Here is a 20282-nt window from a genome sequence, read left to right as displayed (position 1 = left end):
GGATTTACTGAGGGTTTGCTTTCAATGGCAAATTCTTGTTGCATTTTATTATGATTGAGTTACAAAAGTTCGCCTCGCACACAGCTGTTCAGGAGGGCAGCCAGTGAGTAAAGGCAGAGCTGCCTTGAATGGTAGATGCTGCTGGGTAACTATGTTACAAACCACTTTAGGACCACCAAGAATGTGCTTGCATTTTCAAGAGTGGAAAGGGAGAGAATATTTATTTGGTAGGTACCCCATGCTGGGTGCGTGCATACTTGGCACCTCTAGGCTCATGGGGTTCCTATAACAGATTTAGGAAGTGGCCTCGCTCTCCTGCTTTTGATTGCACAGCATTGTGAACAAAGGCCACTGAATTGTACACTTAAAAAGCTTAATTTCATACTCTGCGAATTTGGCCTCAATTTAGAAAAAAGAGGACCTACGTCATCTCACAACGTTTACAGATACTAAATCATCACATTGTACTCATCCTAAAAAACCACATTGTACAACCTCAGTACATATCATTATTATTTGTTGATCATACCTCAATAAAGCTGGAAAACATAGAGGACCTAGACCATGGGGAGGGTCTGTGGACTGACCCGATGCTCCTTATCCCATGTCCCCTCCCAGCCTCTGCTTCTATGGCCTCAGAGCTCAAACAGCCTGGCTCTAAAATCTACTAACTTGGGTGCGGACATCTGCAGGCAGTTGATACATTTTAGAGCCAGAAGTTGGCACTCAGCTGCTAAAATGTACTTATTCAGTAAGCCCGTGACCCCCAGAACACACTGGACTAACCAGGTGTCTCTGGATTCTTCTCCCACCTACGCAGCTGTTGGATTTCTCAGGCAGGGAAATTCCTACATCAGTCGAAAGCCTGTTGCCATTTTATTCCTCCCACTGTTGGGGCACAGGCAGGGGCCAAGTCTTCTTGTGCTTAAGCTTCAAGACTGGACTTTGAACCTTGGAAAGCCTGGGACCTACTTTTGTTCTTTAACATTATACTCTCTTTCATGAAGAGGGCTCCCCACGCTGGAGAAACCTCAGTCCCCACAAAGCAGAAATCTGCATCTGGGTGCAGTGGGGATGGTACCCATCCATCCACAAGTGATTTCCTCTTCACCCCTTTTAAACTACTGGGTGGTTTAAACTCAGAGGTGGTTGGAGAGGTAACAGCCTTCCTGGTAACTGGCGATCTGGTAGGACTCGAATAGAATGTGTCACAGCTCATTTCACCGAAATCGCAGGCCGCCATGTTTTTTTCCCACTGAGCCGCCATTCTTGAGTCAACAACTAGCCCAGACCTGCTATACTCAGAATCAACACTGCTAGTCTAAACACACACACACACACACACACACACACACACACACACACACACATATACACGCGCACACACACACACATACACACACACACGCACTATGTTCAAATCATTCCTTGTTAGAAAGGGATAGAGATTTGGGGAGGACCATAATTTGGCCCCCAAATCTGCTGGGGCAAGTTGTGCTTCCTTGAAGAGGATCTGGGATTGGAAGTAATAATACAGACCCTGCCCGTGGCAGGGATACTCGTGAGACATTAGGGTCTCCTCCGCCTACCTGCCCCCCAGGGAGAGAGGCCCTCTTAGGTGAGGAAGAAGAGAATTCCTCCTTTCTCTGCAGGAGCAGTCCAGGAAGAAAGTCATAGCATCAGCTTACCAAAGCTGGGACCATTCACTTTATGGATGGGGACACTGGGGCTCAGAGTGGGATCGGAACATATGAGAGGTTGCACCACAAGATACGTAGAAGCAGCCCCCAGGGAGCAGTGAGAAGTTTGGGCTTAAATGAACTCCAATGGTCCTTCTGCCCTCTATAGAAACCCAGGTCTGCCCAGTGGCCCTGGTGGCTGCCAACCTCAGCTCTGCCTCCCGTTTTCCCCTGTCCTGCGTGTTTCCGGGCTCATCAGTCTAATTCAGGTGAAATGCAGATGACGCTTGATAACCTGAGTCCTGCAGAGTCATCTGGCCTGGGACAGCACCCTTGCCTTTGACCTTCAGCTTCTATTCCAGCCCCACAGGCAGTACCTGCCTGATCTCTAGGCCAACCTCGCCAAATCCATCCAAGTATTTCACACCAACTCCATCCTTCTCTTCTCCCCCAAATAGTCATCTTCATCCCACTAGTGATGCTACGTGGGCAGGTGTTTGGAGGAAACTGGGTCAGGGTTTCTTTCAGTGAAAAGAGGCCAACCTGGGAGTCAGAGGAGCTGGCCCACAGGCACATCTTTTCGTGGCTCTGTGCCTCATGAGCCCTAACGTGAATGGGGGGGACCAGCCTGTCACTAAGGGCCTGGCAGTTCTGACAGCCTAGGAGTGCTAAGCCAGCACTCAAGAAACGCTTGCTCAGTGACAGAATATTGGGGGGCTTCTCGGAGGTGGGACAGTATGAATTATGAGCCCAGTAAATCCATATACATCTGTTGGTTTGGGGTCAGTCTTAGAATTGCCAGTTGTTCCAACTGGTGTGTCTATACTACGGAAAGGAAGAACCCAGTTCTAGAAAATCCCCCACCGAGGCCTGCTCGTTTCTGCATTTGTTGGTGCTGCTGCTCAGATGGCTCTGGCTAAAGCTTGTTGAAGCCACAGCCCACTGGTTGGGATGGCTGAAGTTCACCAAGAGTGTGGTGGAACCTGGGGGATGGGGGTGCTGGTGAGGTGGAATTTTAAAGACAGCACTGCTGGCTGTCAGGTCAATGCCATCAGTACCAGGCTACTCGCCTCCCTCTGCTCCCTCCCCATGCCCCAATTCTAGTGGATGTGTCCTTATTTGCCAGAGAGCCAGGCGAGGCCCACCCTGGAGGGCGTTGGGGCAGCCTGAGGACCCAGGACCTGGAGAATGACACCAGTGACAGTGACTGCCCCTGATGGGCACGCCTCAACAATGCTGTGAGCACCCAGGGCAGGCCGAGCACTCATTTCACAGAAGGAGAGACTGAGGCTCAGAGAGGGGGAGTGACTTGCCCATAGTCACACAGCAAATGGAGGAGCTAGGACTTAAATCAGGTCTTTTGGTGGCTCCTCCAGGTCTCCTTCCTCCACTCCAGCCCACTTCTGCCTGTATAAGGGGCTGAGCGTGCAGTCTCTACCGGCTCAGGGCAAGCCCGGGACACCAATTCGTCCCCTACTGTAGGGTGAGATTCTTGCTCCAAACCACCAATTGGCAGAGATTCATTCCTAAGACAAACTGACTCCTCTTGAAGCCAGTCAGTGTTCAGGATTCCCTGGCATTCCCAAGCACCCAGGGATCCTCCAGAGCCTCGGGTCTTACCATTCGAGAAATGCTGGAAATCCTGTTTGTTCTGTGGAAAGGTCAGTTTCAGTTTGTTGGGACATCCTTCTGCAAAACAAACATGCAAATAGACCTCTGGCCAGACACGGGTATTTATACTGTAGCTGCGGATGCTCCTCTGGTGCCATGTATCTATGCAGGCATATTCTCTCTCTCCCTCCTTCCCTCCTTGTCTCTCTTCCTGATGTGTCATGTCTCATCTGTTCTGGGGCTCCCTCCACCAGGCCCCACGAAGTCTTCCCCCCTTTCTCCTGAGCAAGTCTACTGGGAAACACTCCTGTCTCAGAGGGCTTGAAATTCAAGCTAGTTGGCCAGCACGAGGTTCTTAGAAACTCATAGGGAGCACATTTAACAGGACCGACGTGTTGCCAGAGTGTGGATGTACTTGTGAGAAAGGCAATGGGAGGATCAGCAAGCCGACTGGCCCGATCTGGGCCAGAGGGGGCGCTAGTGGAGGAGGAAGGGGGAGATGGACTATACCCCAGGCCATTTCCAGCTTTTTGACAATGTTTGCCCAGGGGCCTCTGGAGGGAAGCTGAAACTCCCTGAGCTGATCTCTCCCGGCTACTGTCAGCCTCCCACAGTCTTACCCAGTGGGACGTGTGCCTATTCTTGCTGGTCTTTTACAGGTGTCCGTGTTAACCCTCCAGCTGGAGTGTCCAAAATTAAGTGTTTAGAGCAGCCTTCCAGACTTCATTGGAAAGAGTATATATATAACTATATAACATATATGTATGTTGCATTCTTTATATTCATTATGCCCACTTTATGAGCCCGGACTCTTACAATCTAGACCTTTTCCAAGAAATCTTTGCCCTTTTTGCCATTCTGAACTAAAAAATGTAGAAAGGGAAGAATTGCTATCTGTCACTGTTCAGACAGAACCAGAAATAATGTTGACTTCAGAGCTGAACTTGGCCCCTATCAGAAGGGTTGCCTTTGTTTTCTTATTATTTAGGGGGTGGGGAAGGCATCACATGCTTTGACATGCATTTTAATGAATGTTTATAAGGTCCTGGGGATCACATTGGTGGCTTTGTCTGCCCAATTATGAAATGGGACTCGGCAGGCACTGGTGGATGGAGATAAAGTCATTCCTGTCTAAAAGACGCCAGGGCACCGTCCCTCACTTCTCCTCCCCCCCCCCCACCACCAAAGGTCGGACCTGTGAAGGCTCAGGCCAGGAACTGGGCCTCCCGGGGTCTAGTGTTGCTGTTAGCCCCTAACTAGCTGTGTAATGACATCACAACCCATTCTTTTTTCTGTGAACAGGGATGGTTGGGATGTATTCTCTAGAAATCCTGCTAGTGTCTACTGATTCACTTATTGTTAAAAAAAAAAATGTTCTCACAGTGAATGGGCAGGGGCCTGTGTAATACAAGGCCTGGAGGAAGTAGGGGCTGGCTGGTGACTGGGACCAATAGCTTGCTGTCACAGAGTCCACAGAGACTGGAAAATGGCACCTAGGTAGAAATGTTTAGAAGGTTCTAGAAGTTTGGTGAGGACCTACTGTCCCCAACATGATGTTGAGAGGGGACGTCATTCCAGAGTAGCAAGCTCTCTGCTGCAGTTGATCTAGAATGGTGGCCACAGGTTCAGTCAAACACGCCATGCCCCCAGGCCGACCTCAGCAGCAGCATCCACAGGCCCAGGTGACCCGGCGGGGACGCCAGTGTGGTACCAGCATCGGGGAAAGCCCCTGGCTGGCTTCTCACAATTGTGATGAGTCATAAGTCAGGGAACTGCACAGGAGGAGGTGCTGAGCGGAGCCTGGATCCAGGGGCGAAATTAGCCAGCTAGGAGATCTCCACACCTCGCGGATGCCCGCTGGCAGCAGGTGCTGTTGTAGCAAGGCTGAGTACTTCCGTGTAAACACAGCCGCCTTCCCTCAGCTCATTTAGGCTTGGCTGGGGCTCTGGCCATTCGGCCAGGGTGCTTTAGGTGAACTGTTGGAAATTCTCACCGTAAAACCTGAAATGTCGAGCCGTGGCCTCCAGTGAAGCAGAGTCTCATGTAGGTCTGTTGGAAAACGAAAGCTAGGAAGAGGCTCCTGCCTGTCCTGCTGCTGGGACTGCAGCCCACCCCCAGGGACAGCAAGGCCAGCCGGGCCCCCTGATTAAGCATCCTCCCAAAGCTGTCAGAAGCGAGCACCAATGGCGTCCACGGACAGGCTGGGCAGCCCCCACTCCTGAAGATCCGATCCACGAGCGTGGGACGGAACCTCAACACCTCACAAGGGCATCCCGGGGTCCACACTGGTGTTGAGGGCCCAGTTGGGTTCCAGAATTGGAACTGAGTGGGGAACATTGGCTTGGCGGTACTCAGTGGGTGCCTGAAAAGTCATGTGTGCACATACTCTCGTTTCAGAGAGCTGGAGACCCCTTTCCTTTGCCAGTGGTTCCCAATATTAACTTTAGCATCCCAGGTTCACCTTCTTCCACCTTAGTCCTAACAGGTTAATGGCAGACCAACAATTAAATGAAAGCCCTGGGAACCCCCAAAATCTGTGAGGGATTCCGAGCCATTGCAACTCACAGCCCCTGCCCTCCCTTCCTCTCTTCCTTCCTTCCCTCCCCACAACCCCATCCTCCCCCTCGGCTGGTCCTACACAGTCTTCACTGGCATTAAACCTGCTCTGAGTCCAAGACATCACGAACAGCGCAGCCGGCCCTGCCATCGCCAACTCAGACTCCCTGCTGGGGATCCTACGTAAAGCCTACTCTCAGTCATTCCTTACTGATCTATTGTAGACATTCCTATTTTCAGTATATTGTATTTCTTCAAACTCATTGGGACTTGTCTGTGGCCCGCCATTGATGGAGTGAACTGCCGGGAAAACACATGGCAGAGCTTGCTGTGTACTGGGTCGCTTGTGTTCGTTGGTCCATTGATTCCTTCGGCTGCTGTTTACTGAGCACCCGCTGTGGGCCAACTACATAGCAAGCACTCCTGGGTGCGAGGGTGGAGCAGGAGACTGGAGAGGACTCTTCCGATGCCTGCTGTACCCCCTCAACCCATTCCTGCCCCCTACTTGGTCATCAGGCCTCAGATGAGTTTGCTGGCAGAGCTGGTCCTCGCAGTGCCATTACCTAGTTGGCAGACATCACAAAAGAAAAGGCAGAGTAGGCCAAGCCCCCCCAACTTAGAGTGGGGGAGCCCGTCCTGCCCGGACGGGGCAGTCAGTGGGCTGCCGCCAGGGCAGGTGAAGGCTGTGGCTCAGGAGGCAGCTGAGTGGTGATGGTGGGCCCCGCGTCTGCCTGGGCCCTGGGGCCCTCTGGCTGAGCCACTCAGGCCAGGCCCTGCCCATCCCTGGGTCTCAGGGTCCCTGTCTTTCAAGGACGAAGTTGGACTCCAGAGCACTTCCAGATCCACCCTTTGTAATGCCGGCTACCAGTTAATGAGGATCTACTAGGTGTCAGGGAATCTGCCCCGTTTCACTTCATGGTCTGAGCAGCATCCTGAGATGAGAAGTAAAATTATGCTCATTTTACAAGTGAAGAAACTGGGACTCAGAGAGATGATGTGTCAAGACCAAGACCTACTTGCATCTGCCTCGGAACCAGGGCCCTAAGCCACCCTGCCCCCACCCATGCTCTGGGCCAGCAGTTCTCAACCTGGCTGTCTATTGCAAATCAGTCATGACCACTGTCATGCTAGCAGGTGGCCCCCATGCACGCGCCGACCCTCCAGCGAGCCAAACATCAGGGGACATTGGAAGATCAGCACTGGATGTCCCAGTAAGACTTCCAAAGCTAGAAAGAGGTTTCTTACATGAAAAAGCATTTCAAGAGAAATGTATCCGTGCTCCTCTCTTCCCACACGCATCCCTCCACTCCACTCCCTTTTCCCTTTACTTGCAGGTCATGGTCACTAACACGACAGCCACAGGTGACAGCCTAAAGCCTTGAAAGAGTAGGAAATACTGCCGTCCTAACTTCTTTACTCTGTTCCTGAAGGCTACTCTTTTATACATGGTGGGCCACTCCCCTAAGTGCAGATCACAGATTGGGACCTTTTCCTGTTTTTTCCTGTCTCCCCCAGCTGAGGATGCATCTGCACAGAGGAATTTCTTAGATAGCTTTATACATTTTTTTTTGGATTACAAGTCCTTCTCATTCAAAACAAACAAGCAATACAAAAATGTAGAGAATAGAAAGGGAGTTGGCAGTCATCCCCAGGAGAGGACTACTCCAAACAGTTGCATCTAGGTTCTTCCAAGGTGTTTTTGTATGCTCACAGTGTGTGTGTGTGTGTGTGTGTCTGTCTGTCCAGATAAATGGCAGCATGCTACAATGAGTGTTTTGCAACTTGTGTTATCCTCTAAACAGTGTCTCTCAGACAGCTGCCCAAAAGTACACACAAGTCTACTTCTTTCCCTGGCAGTCTCTGCTGTATCCCATTTTCTCACTGCAGCCTTTAACCAAGACAGGGAGGCAGCCTAAAAGTCTATGTTCTGCTTTTGCTTTTTTTTAAAAAAGCAGGATCTCTGTAGACAGTGGGGATTGAAACTCTCTTAGCTGCTTCTACTTTGCTTTCCAGTGTCTGCCTGGAGCAGCACAGTTCATTCCATGCCTTGTGCAGAACTGTACTGAACGCTCCTTCAAGTGGGCAGAGAAGATCGTTTGCGTGACTTTCTGTAGTGTTTGGTATACAGACAGCATCATGCTTTATTTGGAATGGAACAAGACAGTGAAAATGAAGCACAGCAACAAAGAAACAAGCATCATGGTTCTAAAGATAGGCTGTATTGTATAGTTGTGACAACTGTAAGTCTTAAAACTGAGAGATCTGTTTTATCTTGCAAGTTTACTGTTCAGTAGCTTTAAAGTGCCAAGCCTTTATAAACGTTTCTCTCTCTCTTTCTCTCTCTCTCTCTGGTTCTCCTTCCCTCTTCTCTTTTCTATTCCAGCCACAGGGAACCATTAAGAGGAGACAGGAAGGAGATAATTTCCAGCTTTCAGGCATGGCTGACGGGGGTTACCCTAATAAAATCAAAAGACCTTGCCTTGAAGATGTCACACTTTCTATGGGCTCAGGTGCCCATCCCAGCACCTCCTGTGCAGAGCTGCAGGTTCCTGCGCTAGCCATGAACCCTAGCCCTGCAGCTATGGGAGCAGCTGGCCATTCGTTACTTCTGGAAAATAATCCCATGAACGGCAGCGTCATGGGTTCACCATTTGTGGTGCCACCGACAGCAGAAATGAGCCTGAAAGGACCCCCTCTTCCTTACTATGACAAAACCAACAGCATGCCGGCTGTGGACCAGGAGCTTCAAGATCTGCTGGAGGAGCTAACCAGAATTCAAGAACCTTCTCCGAGTGAGCTCGATCTGGAGAAAATCCTGGGGAGCAAGCCGGAAGAACCACTGATCTTAGATCACCCCCCAGCAACCCTTGGCATGACACCCAAGCCGCCTTCAGTTCAGATGCCACCCTTGGAGAGCCTCGGTTCCAGCAAGGAGTTTGCCTCTAGTTGCAGCCAGGTCACCAGTGTGTCGCTTCAGATCCCGCCCTCCTCGGCAGGGATCAGCTATGTGATTCCCGCCACTGGTAAGCAGATGGTCTCACCCAGTTCTTTGGGCACCCAGGCCAAGAAGCAGGCCCAGGCCATGCTCCCTGCTGCTCTGCCCCCGCTCCCAGTGCCTCAGTGGCATCACGCCCACCAGCTGAAGGCGCTGGCCGCCAGCAAGCAGGGATCCACTACAAAGCAGCCGGGCCCCACCACCAGCTGGCCTGGCCTGCCACCTCCAGGCCTCTCCCCACCTTACCGTCCTGTGCCATCGCCACACCCGCCGCAGCCCTTCAGCTCCCCAAGCCTCATGGTGTCCTGCATGTCGTCTAGCAGCCTGCCGGGGAGCGCCCTCCAAGGCTCTCCCAATGCCTTACTCTCCAGCGTGGCGCCCAGCAGCAGCACTGCCCTCGGGCCCACCCTGCCCTACGCTCCCGAGAAGCTCCCCAGCCCCGCTCTCCATCAGCAGCCGCAGTTCAGCCCGCAGAGCTCCATTCTCGCCAACCTGGTGTCATCCACCATCAAAAACCCTCAAGGGCACCTGATGTCTGCTCTGCCCACCAGCACCCCGGGGCCCGCCACCCCCTACCGGCCGGAGAAGCTGTCCAGCCCAGGCCTGCCCCAGCAGTCTTTCTCGCCGCAGTGCTCCCTGATCCGCAGCCTCACGCCCACCAGCAATCCGCTCAGCCAGCCGCCGCCACTGCCGCCGCCGCAGCAGCAGCAAGCCAACAGCATCTTCAAGCCCATGGCCACCCACTCACCCAAAACCCTGAGCATGATCATGCAGCAGGGGCTGACCAGCCCCGGCCCGGGAGCCCCGGAGCCATTTACTTTTGGCAACACCAAGCCCTTGTCCCACTTCCTCTCTGAGCCGGGCCCCCAGAAGACACCCTCCGTGCCTGCCGCGTCCCGGCAGCCGTCCCTGCTCCACTACCTGCAGCAGCCGACGCTGACCCAGGCCTCTTCAGCCACGGCCTCATCCACGGCCACGGCCACCTTGCGGCTGCCGCAGCAGCCTGACCAGTCTTCGTTCCTTCTGCAGCAGATGATGCAGCAGCCGCAGCGCTTTCCGCGGTCGGTGGCCTCGGAGGCCATGCCTTCTCTGCCCAGACAGGTAAGCCCATTTCATCTCTAGTTGCGCCCCTTTGTTTTGGAAATAAGCACCGTGCCTTGTGCTACTGACAGCTGGCTCTGGAGGCAAATCCAGGCTGGAGTCCTCTCTGAGAAGGGACTGGGCTCCAGAAAAGTCGATTTAAGCCAGCTGATACTGCATGGTGGAAGAGCAGTATTCGTGAGGCCAAGGGGATGGCTTAGTTCGCACACAGGTCACTTAACTTCCCTGGGAGGAAAGTGCTGTCCAAGGCAAGGAACCAGGGCAGACAAAGCAGAAGGCCCAGTACTGCCTTCCCCTGCACTGGGCGGCGAGGCACTCTTCCCTCACCCAGGACTAGTGAAGGCTTCACAGGATGCAAGGAAATTGCACCGAAGTACTTCAGTCTTGTCCCTGCTGGCGTGAGGCAGCACACTGAGCCTTCTAGAAATGCCACCGTGAACGTCTGCTGGGCAGCTCGAGCGTGCAGGGCATCACTGCCCTGGGTGCTGAGGCAGGTCCAAAATGAAAAGGACAGAGACGTGTCAGGTGGTGACTCTTACCACCTCCATTTCACATACAAAGAAACTGAGGCTCAGAGAGTTGAAATGACTTGCCCAGGGTCACACAGTTAGCAGGAGGTGGAGCAGGAGCTTGAAGGCGGGAGGTGTTGCTCCAGAGACCGTGTTCTCAGGATCCCTGTGACTTCTCCCTGTCCCTCATCTCCTACAGTTTCATCATTCACTCAGTTCAGTGACTTCTCCCCGGGTGGTGTCTAGCACAGTTCCCACTTTTCATTGCTCAGATCCCTGCCTGTATTCGTTGTCTGTTGCTGCGTAACAAATTACCCCAAAACATCTGCTTAAAACAACACACATATATTACTTCACAGTTTCTGTGGGTTGGGAATCCCAGCACAACTTAGCTGTGTCTTCTGGCCCCAAGTCTCTCACAAAGATTTGCTTCCAAACTCACTCCTGTAGTTGTTGGCAGGAAGCAGTTCCTTGCAGGTTACTGGACTGAAGCCTCAGTTCCTCATGAGCTGTTGGCCAGAGGCCTCCCTTGGTTCCTTGCCATGTGGGCCTCTTAGAGCATCTCACAAGATGACAGCTGGCTTCAACAGAGCGAGCAAGAGAGAATGTGCCAGCAACTCAGAATTCACTGTCTTTATAACCTAGTCTTGAAAGTGACATCGCGTCACCTGTGCTGTATAGTCTGTTCATTAGACAAACGCATGAAAGGGACTCCAGGAGAATACCAGGAAGCAGGGTCTGCCCAAGTTCAGGTCCTCCTGATTCTTCATCTGAACTCATACAGTTGACTCAAACTAGTTTCCCCAGCAAACCACCCATTACTCCTAAGCATTACTTTTCTGTAACACAAACCTGATCATGTTCACACTTGCTCAGAAGTTTCTGGAGGCCCGTAAGCTGGCTCCATCTACCTCCTTAGACGCACTCTTCTCTGGGCCCTGAAGTGCTTGCAGCTCCCGGCCCACCCTGCGCTCTCGGCCTTGACTCCCGCTGTTGCCTGTGTCTGGCCTTCCCTGCCCTCCTTTCCTCCCCTGTCCCACTCTTACAGTTCCCAAGGCTTAGGCACGCTTCCTCCCAGGAAGCTTTCCCCTAACCATCCTCGGTACTTCTGGCTCCCGCTCTGCCTCCATCAAGTGCTTGGCTGGGGACGTAGCCCACAGGGAGCACGTCTCTTTTGAGGGCCCTGGATGACCATGACTGTGGCAGTCCCCAGAGGAGAGAGGCCATATCTTTTTCATCCAGGTTTCATGCAGCATAGCCAAGCTGAGGGCTCCGCACCAAGGACTGGTCCTTCGATGGACGCACACAGCAAGCAGAGCTCCTGTGGGGAGGGGCTAGGGTGTGCGGCAGGCCCTTGTCCACAGTTCAGGAGCACTTTGGTTTGATTTTGTTATAGGCTTGTTGCCATCTGTTTTCGTGGACTTCTGCGGCTGGCTCGGGGGAGCGCCAGCATCAGCCCTGGAACTCTTACCCTAGCAGGCAAGATCCTCAGCCTGGAGACGTGTCAGCATCTAACATTGTGAGCCTTTTTGGTTTCTTTTGTCTTCAGTGGGGAACATGCGTAGCCTGACTCACAGGGAGAATCCTTAATAACTGGGGTCGTGAAAATCACACGCGACCGATTCCCAAGGTGGGGCTGGAGGAAATGTTCAGGAGAAGGAGCAAGCAGCCAAGCTCTGTGAGGCTAGGAGAGAAAAGGCTCGGGTGACCTCCGCTGACAGAGGCAAAAGGCCAGGCTCCCCAAATGGGATGCTGTTGCTGCCAAGAACTGCCTTCCCAGCCAGCACTGGCTGGTGCCCACGGCCTGAGTGGGCAATTCAGTATTTCACCTGCCTTTTCTCATCTTAATCCTCAGAGGTAGGGGCTGTTATCATTCTCTTTAAAGCCGAGAAGACTGAGGCACAGAGAAGTCACCAGAGTTGCCCAAGGTCACACAGCAAGTCAGGGCCAGGGCAGGGAGTCTGGCTACAGAGCCCACATTCATAACCTCCTAACTATTGCCTTGTCTCCGAACTGGGGGTGATGCTAGGTTGTTTGAGGATTAAATGCACCAGTGCCACTAAAGCACTTCAAACAGGGCACAAAACTTGCCAATGCAAGTTTGTGATCACTGTGACTACCTCCTGGCCCTGAGCCTCCAGATCTGTTTTCTGGGGGCTAAGAGGTGGCCCTCAAAACTAGTGCAGTGTTGGGACAGAGTATGAGCAGCATTTTCTGCAGACCCCATGCCTGCTGGGAGATGGACAAGAGTCGTGGGGCCTTGTGGGCTTTTCTTGTTCTAGGACCTGTCCCGCCTAGACATCCCCGGGCCTGGTGGGAAAGGGGTCAGAGCCGTCTTGGCCCAGCCAGATGGCTGGGACACCCACCTCGTGCTTGCACCCTGGCCCCACCCCACCGCCCAGCAGCCTGCTCTGTGCACGGAGTTCTTCTAGCTGAAGTGCACCAAGCAGGCCTCCACACGGGCTCAGCAGCAGCTCCGCTGCCCTTCTCATGGCCTCTCCACATTCACTTTAAGGCCTAAGAACTCAGCTCTGGTCACTTGTACAGGAGAGTACCAGAGAAAGGAAGAGGTAAGTGTTTGAGGCAAGAGTCAGGTCACCCGTGGAAGGACAGACAGCAGTCCCCGTGGTGATGAAGTCCATGATTCTTGCTTCTAACAGGGTGAACTTGTCAAGTTTTACTGATGGCCAAGCTGAACCTCAGAAAACACTAGTACCTCCTATTTGGCGTGGACTGTCTCGTTGCACCTCCATGGTTGGTGGTGGTTACCGCAGAAGGACTGGGCATTCATTTTAATCCAGATCTTAGTTTTCCTAAAGGGGAATTTCTAAATATAACATGAGAAACCAACTCTTGGGTGAGCAGAACTGTCCAGTCCAGCTGTCTATAGGAGCTAGTTCTTGTTTGCAGACTAGTCTGTCTCAGTTTGGGGAATTTCACGTTCCTCGTTAAGTGAACGATCTGGTTTCAGTGGACTGCTTGCTTACACTGAAGGTCAAAGGTAAATAAAATGCCATCTGGTGCCAGGGCAGCCGTTCAGTCTGTCAGCCGTTCAGGAGGCAGCCAGAGTAGGGTTCAAGTCTGGACACCAACACTGACCAGGCAGTGTACCAGGAGAAATGTCACTTAACCTCCCTGAGCCTCAGCTGAGCCTGCGGACCCCATCTCTTAGGGGACTGGAAGACAGGAGATGCTAAACTGATACCACTCAGAGCCCTGCCCTCCACACACTCAGCCAGGGCTAGTGTGGGATCCCGGCCTTGGATCTGAAACCGCTGGGGTCAGATGTGTTTCCAAATTCAGAACTTTGGGGACTTTTGAAAGGTAATATGGTGCGTATACCAAACACCACACAACTCTCCAGTGGCATCTGGGGCAGTCTTTTATTATTTTTGCAGAGAAATCTGAATATTTAAACCCAGGTCAAGTTTTGCCCCTCCAATAAATCTTGGCACCAAATTTATAAATATACATATGCACATATATAGGCTTTCAGAGCTTTTTGGCCTTAAAATTACAGATAAAGGATGTGGACCTCAAATTATTATGGGACTCTTTCTGGAGTCATGACACCAGCCCTGGTGTGTTGAATTTCAGCAGTCCCAAATCTCCTTACTGTATTCCCCATCCTACTCCCAACGCTGAGTGACTGCTCTTTGTTTTTAATCAAAGTGAGGCAAAATGAATTTTGTTTCCAGAATTTAATGCCCCTTCTCCCGGAAGACTGTTGAAGATACCTTAGGGTATTGTGCAAATCAGGGTTAAGACTTCAATTTTGCCAGCAGTCCCTGGCTGATGGAACTAACATTTGCTCAAAGACAAAAATGGTTCCATCAAGGAGATAGGAGTGGTACCCTGGAAGAGTAGGGGTGGCAAGAGGCAGCAAGAGCATCCTTGGCGCATGTGCGGTTGCAGAGCTGGGAGGGCAGCATCCTAGGGAGGAGGGACGTGTGGATGATGGCCAGTTGGAATAAAAACAAAAAAGCCTGAAAGTTGATCCTTGAGGCAAGTGCTGGGGGAGGAGAGCAGCTGCAGAGAAATAAGACCAAAGAGGGCTGTGATACTGTTTGGACAGATTTTGAGAGGGGCAAGAGAAGAGACTGGAACCTGCCTTGGGGAAGGCTGGAATAGGCCTCTCCTGGGTTTGCTATGCTTTCTGCCTTTAACGCTAAGCCTCCTGCCTCCTTTGCTTAGGCCTCGGTGGACACCCAGCAACTGTGGAGGCCGGGGGCTAATCAGGAGCACTTGCCATCTGCCTTCCTGGAGGGGCTGGGCCTGTACAGGGAGTCTGGGCACCTCAATCTGAAATGGGACCTTGGGGAATCACTCTTGTCACCTTCGCCCTCGGGTTTGTCTTGTTCCTGGGGACTGAACCCTCCCAAGTACAGCATTCCCAAGACCCAAGGGACACTGAGGCCTTGGCCCTTGGGCCTTGGGCCTTAGTAGGCTGAGGGCCCCAGGGCTGGGCTGGAGGCTCAGTTCAAGAGAGCTCAGGCTTTAGAATGTACTTTAGTGTAGCCATTATGTAACACAGTATGGAGAGTCCTCAAAAACTGAGAATAGACTTACCATATGATCCAGTAATCCCACTCCTGGGTATATATCCAAAAGGAACTCTAATTCAAAAAGATTCATGCACCTCAATGTTCATAGCAGCACTGTTTACAATAGCCAACACATGGAAACAACCTAAATGTCCATTGACAGATGACTTGATAAAGAAGCTGTGATCTATTTATGCAATGGAATACTTTTCAGCCATAAAAAAAGAATAAAATAATGCCATTTGCAGCAACGTGGATGTCCCTGGAGAATGTCATTCTAAGTGAAGTAAGCCAGAAAGAGAAAGAAAAATACCACATGCTATCACTCATATGCGGACTTAGAGAGAAAAAAAACCAAAAACAAATGAATTTATTTATAAAACTGAAACAGACTCACAGACATAGAAAACAACCTTATGGTTATGGAGGGGAAGTGGGAAGAGGGTGGGGAGTTATAAATTGGAATTTTGAGATTTGTAGATACTACTATATATAAAACAGATAAACAACAAATTTATACTGTATAGCACAGGGAACTATATTCAATATCTTGTAGTAACATATAGTGAAAAGGAAAATAAAAAGGAATATGTGTATGTACATGTATGACTGAAACATGATGCTGTACACCAGAAATTGACACAACATTGCAGACTGATTATATGTCAATTAAAAAGGAGAGAGAGAGAACCCAGGCTTTGGATTACTTGAGTTTAAATCCCAGCTCTGCCACCTTTTCCTTTGGCACGGTATTTCCCCTCTCTGGGCCTCAGTCTCCCCGTCTATAAAGTGGAGATACTAATATACCTATCGAATGGGGTTGCTGGGAGGCTTCAACGAGATGAGGTAAAAGTGCTTGGCATAGGGCCTGGCACACAAGAATGCTACCACTGTTCCTGGAAGACTCTTAAAACTCGGAACACCAGTCACTCAGTGGAGACTACCTCGGTGTCCAGGCTCCTCTCCAGCTCCCAGCAGTGGTTGTGGCTTGCAGAGAAGGGTCAGGGAGTACCCTCCACAGGCGAGGTGTCAGGGAGGACCTCTGCCAGGTGGCCGAGGAGAGGGCAAGTGGTGGACCCCAATTGGTGATCCCAGAAAGGACCAGAGCAGGTGAACCAGGCTGCAGCTTCCTGAGCGCCCTGGCCAGTGGGGAGGGAAGAACTCTGACTGTTCTGCAAGCACAAAGAGCAGACGTGCCAGGAGCTACGTGGGGGCTGCACCATCCCCGCGAGAATGCTGAGTAGAAAACGGGCCCCAGGACAACTTCAAGTGGGCAGAGGAGGGCAGAGGGAGCAGCCCAATTCTGTCTGCAGCCAGCTGAACCCCAACCCCACCGCCTGCAGCCGGCTGAAGGCTGCCTGCGGTTTCTAGATCCAGAGGGCCTGCTGCTGACAGGTGGAGAGAACGAACCTGAGGGAGAGCAAGAGAGTGAGGGCCAGCCTTGCCGGCCGCCCAGCGCTTGTGCCGCCAGGGACGCTGGCTCGGCTAGGTCACTGGCACTAGGGGATTGGCGTTCCTGTCTGTATGGTTTTTTTTGGAACCTTGCTCAGACTGGACCCCAGATGGATGCCATAGCACGCAGAGCACCTGCACTGACCCTTCACGGATGCCATCTCCTCTCTCCTCCCCCTCCTCCCCACTACTCACTCCCACCCCCAGAGCCTCCAAAAACCACCTCTGCCTAAACTCAAGATTCCTTTTGGTTTGGATTTCCCAGGCTGGACTCGGCTGCCCAGTAGGGCAGAATGTTTCATTACTGCTGCCTCAATTAGCACTGCAAATTAAAATCTTTCCCTTCACACCGTGATCTCCCATTGAAAACAAAAATGATACAAACGAGTTAGTTAGGAAGAGAGAATTCTTTGTTCTTGTCCAAGTTACTTGGGCTCCATTGTCCATTGGAGGAAGAGTCGGGAGAACCGTTATCTTGCCAAAATACTTGACCCCCTTGGAACCAGATGTACCACAAACTGCCAAGGAAGGGCCTGTGACCTTGGACTTCCAACTCCTCTCATCTGCCTCCCTTAATTCTTCTGCTGTTTCGAGGGTAAGTGTCTGGGCCGAGCAGCACCGCTCCCCCGTGTTCTGAGAGAAGTTTCTTTGCGTTTGTCTTTTCCTAGTTCTGGTGGGAAGCGTCAGAGATTTCATTTCAAAGGTTAGTCTAGCTGAGATGCAAGAGTGGGGGCCTCTGGGGGCAGCTCCGGGCTGCACTAAGGGAGGATGAGGCAGATGAGTCAAGTTTCAAAGAGCCTATGGGTCTGCGCCCCGCAGGCATCTTCTCTACCAGACAGAATGGACCACGTGTTCCTGAATAAGCATCTTTAGTTTGTATTTAAGGACGAAGGACATACAAGCTTAGTTTTTCCTTTCTTTCTAAATTGGGCAGCAAAGAGCTATTTAGTTTGGGGAAGCACTTTTTAGCTGTTTTGGGAGGAAACATAATTAGTATACATATGTATAATTATTAGAAAACATATGTATAATTATAATACAGTTATAATACAGTGTAACATACATTTTGATAATTTAGGGACCAACATCTCCATATTTTTAAAATAAAACGAGTTTTATTTTAACCATTCTGAATTGCCAGGAAATGAAACCCCATAGGCTGGTGAATTTGGGAAACATAGGCTCAGAACTTGGTACTAAGGTTACCAAGAATCCGATTTTTTTTTCATTGTCATTGTTTGGTTTTTAAGTACCATTAATGATCTTCTGGCTCAACGCTATGTTCCTTTCTCAAAAAATGGAAATTTTGAATGAGCTGCCTATCAAAGGCTAACCTTTTAAACGCCAACCTTTGTCTCTGTCACAAGCTGAAGAATGGGTGAGATGTCGCGTTGCAATGAGGCAGCATTGTTTTTTACCGAGTAATCGTCCATCACTCAATGAGGTCAACACCAACATTTACACGGATGCAAAAAGCCCCCCAAAATTCAGATGCTTCAATAATAGAGATCAGAAGACTTTATATTTTTTTATTGAAGTAGAGTTGATTTACAATGTTGTGTTAGTTTCTGGTATACAGCATAACGATTCAGTTATACATTTTTTTTTCATTTTTTTGTGATAGGTTATTGTAAAATATTGAATATAATTGCTTAACAATTTGACTTATGAAAGCTGGAAAGGCAACTATTTTCAGAAATCTGCTTGACTTTTTAAAAAATTTTTTTGAGGAAAGAGGGAGGTAATTAGGTTTTTTATTTTAATTAATTAATTACTTATTTTTTAAATGGAGGTACCAGGGATTGAACTCAGGACCTCTTGCATGTTAAGCATGCACTCCACCACTGAGCTACACCCTCCACTCCTTGCTTGATGTTTTTGTTTGTTCCTTTTGTCTTAACATACCTGAATAGAAACAATGAACTTTTTTTTATTGAAATGCGGTTGATTTACAATGTTAGTTTCATGTGTACAGCAAAGCGATTCAGTTACACATATACACATATATATTTTCTTTTCAGATTCTTTTCCATTATGTGTTATTACAAGAAGTTGAATATAGTTCCCTGTGCTATATAGTAAATCCTTGGAGAAACAGTGAGCTTTGCTGAAGTTGGGGTACCCAAAATGAGATATTTTAAAGACCAAGTGTATACATTCTTTTATGCTAAGTTCATGGAAACAACCTGCTTATTTGTCACTGTAAGGCAAGGAAAGAAATGTGATTTCAGTTTTCAAAGAGTCGAAGAGGACAGAAATAAATCATTGTGTAGTGTTCCTTTAAACTGTAACTCCTTATGAATATCTACAAACCCAAAATGTCAAACACCGCATGGAGAGACAGGCCAGTTCCAGACATACATCAGATTTGAAAGTGAAGTTGTTGTGACCCCAAGTGAAAAGTTAGTAAAATGTAAAAAATGTCTAGGGCAGATAGAAAGTCACAGTGGATCTGCTCCATTCAGCTGTGGCCCAAACGCCTACAGCTAGCACTGTCGCTGAGTGCAGGATGGCGCCAGAGCGGCGATGTGGGTCAGAGATGTGACCCACCAGGCCAGCAAGGGATCTGCACTAAGAGGCCTTGACTGCATCCCTGCCCCTCCTTCCTGCACCCTCCCCAGCTTTCCTCTCTTAAATCCATTAATGGACCCATAGCACAGATTTATGGAAACCTCTCCTGAGCCCATTTGTACTTTTAGCCTCTTCTGTCCCTTGGGGGTTGTCAACTCCCACGACCTGGGCCCACAGCGTAGAGCAATAGTGTGCGTGTGCTCTGGCCTGGCTGCCTGGGAGCTTGAAGGGGGCAGTGGACGCCTACAGTGAGAGCACCCCACCCCTACCCCCTAGAGAAAGAGTTTCTGCTTCTTCCTAAGGAGTTGAAAAGGGTTCCGTTTTTATTTGAGCTTGTGCATCTTGCCCACAAAGACAGGAGCTGCTTTGTTTGTTAGATTGTGTTTTGTTGTGGTGAGATGAGGGCTTATCGTGTTAGCCTCTCCCATCCAAAGCAATGAGGTGGTTGAAAGCGAAAAGCCATGTAAAGGTCCAAAGTTATCACATCTCCACTGCAGGCCCACGTGCGTGGCAGTCCTGAGAGCCCACGCAGTGCCCCGAGCGGAGCCTTCCCTGGCTCCTGACTCCCAGTGGAGTAACAGCTTCTAAGACAGTGGAAGAAAGGGGCAGCATTTCTCCATCTCTCCCCTCCTCTGGTCCTTCTCCCCACGTTAACCGATTTGCGTGTTAGATTAGAGAACGTACAGCATGGAATGGCATGGAGCCCACAGATCCTGATTCAGAGACTGAAGCTAGGTGCTTGGGAAAGGGGAGGTAGGCAATTCAACAAATTGTCTCGAAGTCCTGGCCTAAATGTGACCTTGAAGGCCTGAAAGAGGCAGAGCCCTACTTCACCAGAAACCATTCCAACTCTTACTTTGCTTTGGAGAGCTTTGGATTTGAAGCTAAATGCTCAGATTCTACCTGACTGTCCCTGCCCCTGCCCCCTGTAGCATGCCACCAGGTTCAGCCAGCTTCCATTTTTGAGCAGTGGAAGTGAGCATAGTTGTGGGGAGGCCCAGATTTTTTTTTCAGGCCCGTGTCTGGGTGGCATGTGAAGAGAATTTACGAAAGCCAGCTGATTCAGTGGTCCTGTAGATGAAAGCGGACTCCTCATTCCCAAATTTTTTTAATGGAAGTATAGTCAGTTGTAGTGTGCCTGTTTCTGGTGTACAGCACAATGTCCCAGTCATGCACATACACACATATATTCCTTTTCATATTCTTTTTCATTAAAGGTTATTACAAGATACTGAATATAGTTCCCTGGGCTATACTGAAGAGA

The 20282-nt window shown here is 50.3% G+C and overlaps 1 protein-coding gene across 4 annotated transcripts in view; it reads left to right on the top strand.

The window, feature by feature from the left end:
- Positions 1-20282, top strand: part of MAMLD1 (mastermind like domain containing 1) — a 55702-nt gene that overhangs the window by 9284 nt on the left and 26136 nt on the right. For 2 of the 4 annotated variants that reach the window (XM_032475674.1, XM_032475676.1), the window contains exons 2-3: positions 8230-9942; positions 11848-11970. In XM_032475674.1, coding sequence (XP_032331565.1) covers positions 8230-9942; positions 11848-11970 — 1836 coding nt within the window. The remainder of the gene's footprint in view (positions 1-8229; positions 9943-11847; positions 11971-20282) is intronic. The other 2 variants (XM_032475675.1, XM_032475677.1) reach the window with 1 other exon arrangement.

This window comes from Camelus ferus, chromosome X, assembly GCF_009834535.1.
Source record: "Camelus ferus isolate YT-003-E chromosome X, BCGSAC_Cfer_1.0, whole genome shotgun sequence".
Taxonomy (NCBI): domain Eukaryota; kingdom Metazoa; phylum Chordata; class Mammalia; order Artiodactyla; family Camelidae; genus Camelus; species Camelus ferus.
The sequence above is the reverse complement of the archived record's forward strand: the minus strand, read 5'-3'. Positions and strand labels throughout refer to the sequence as shown.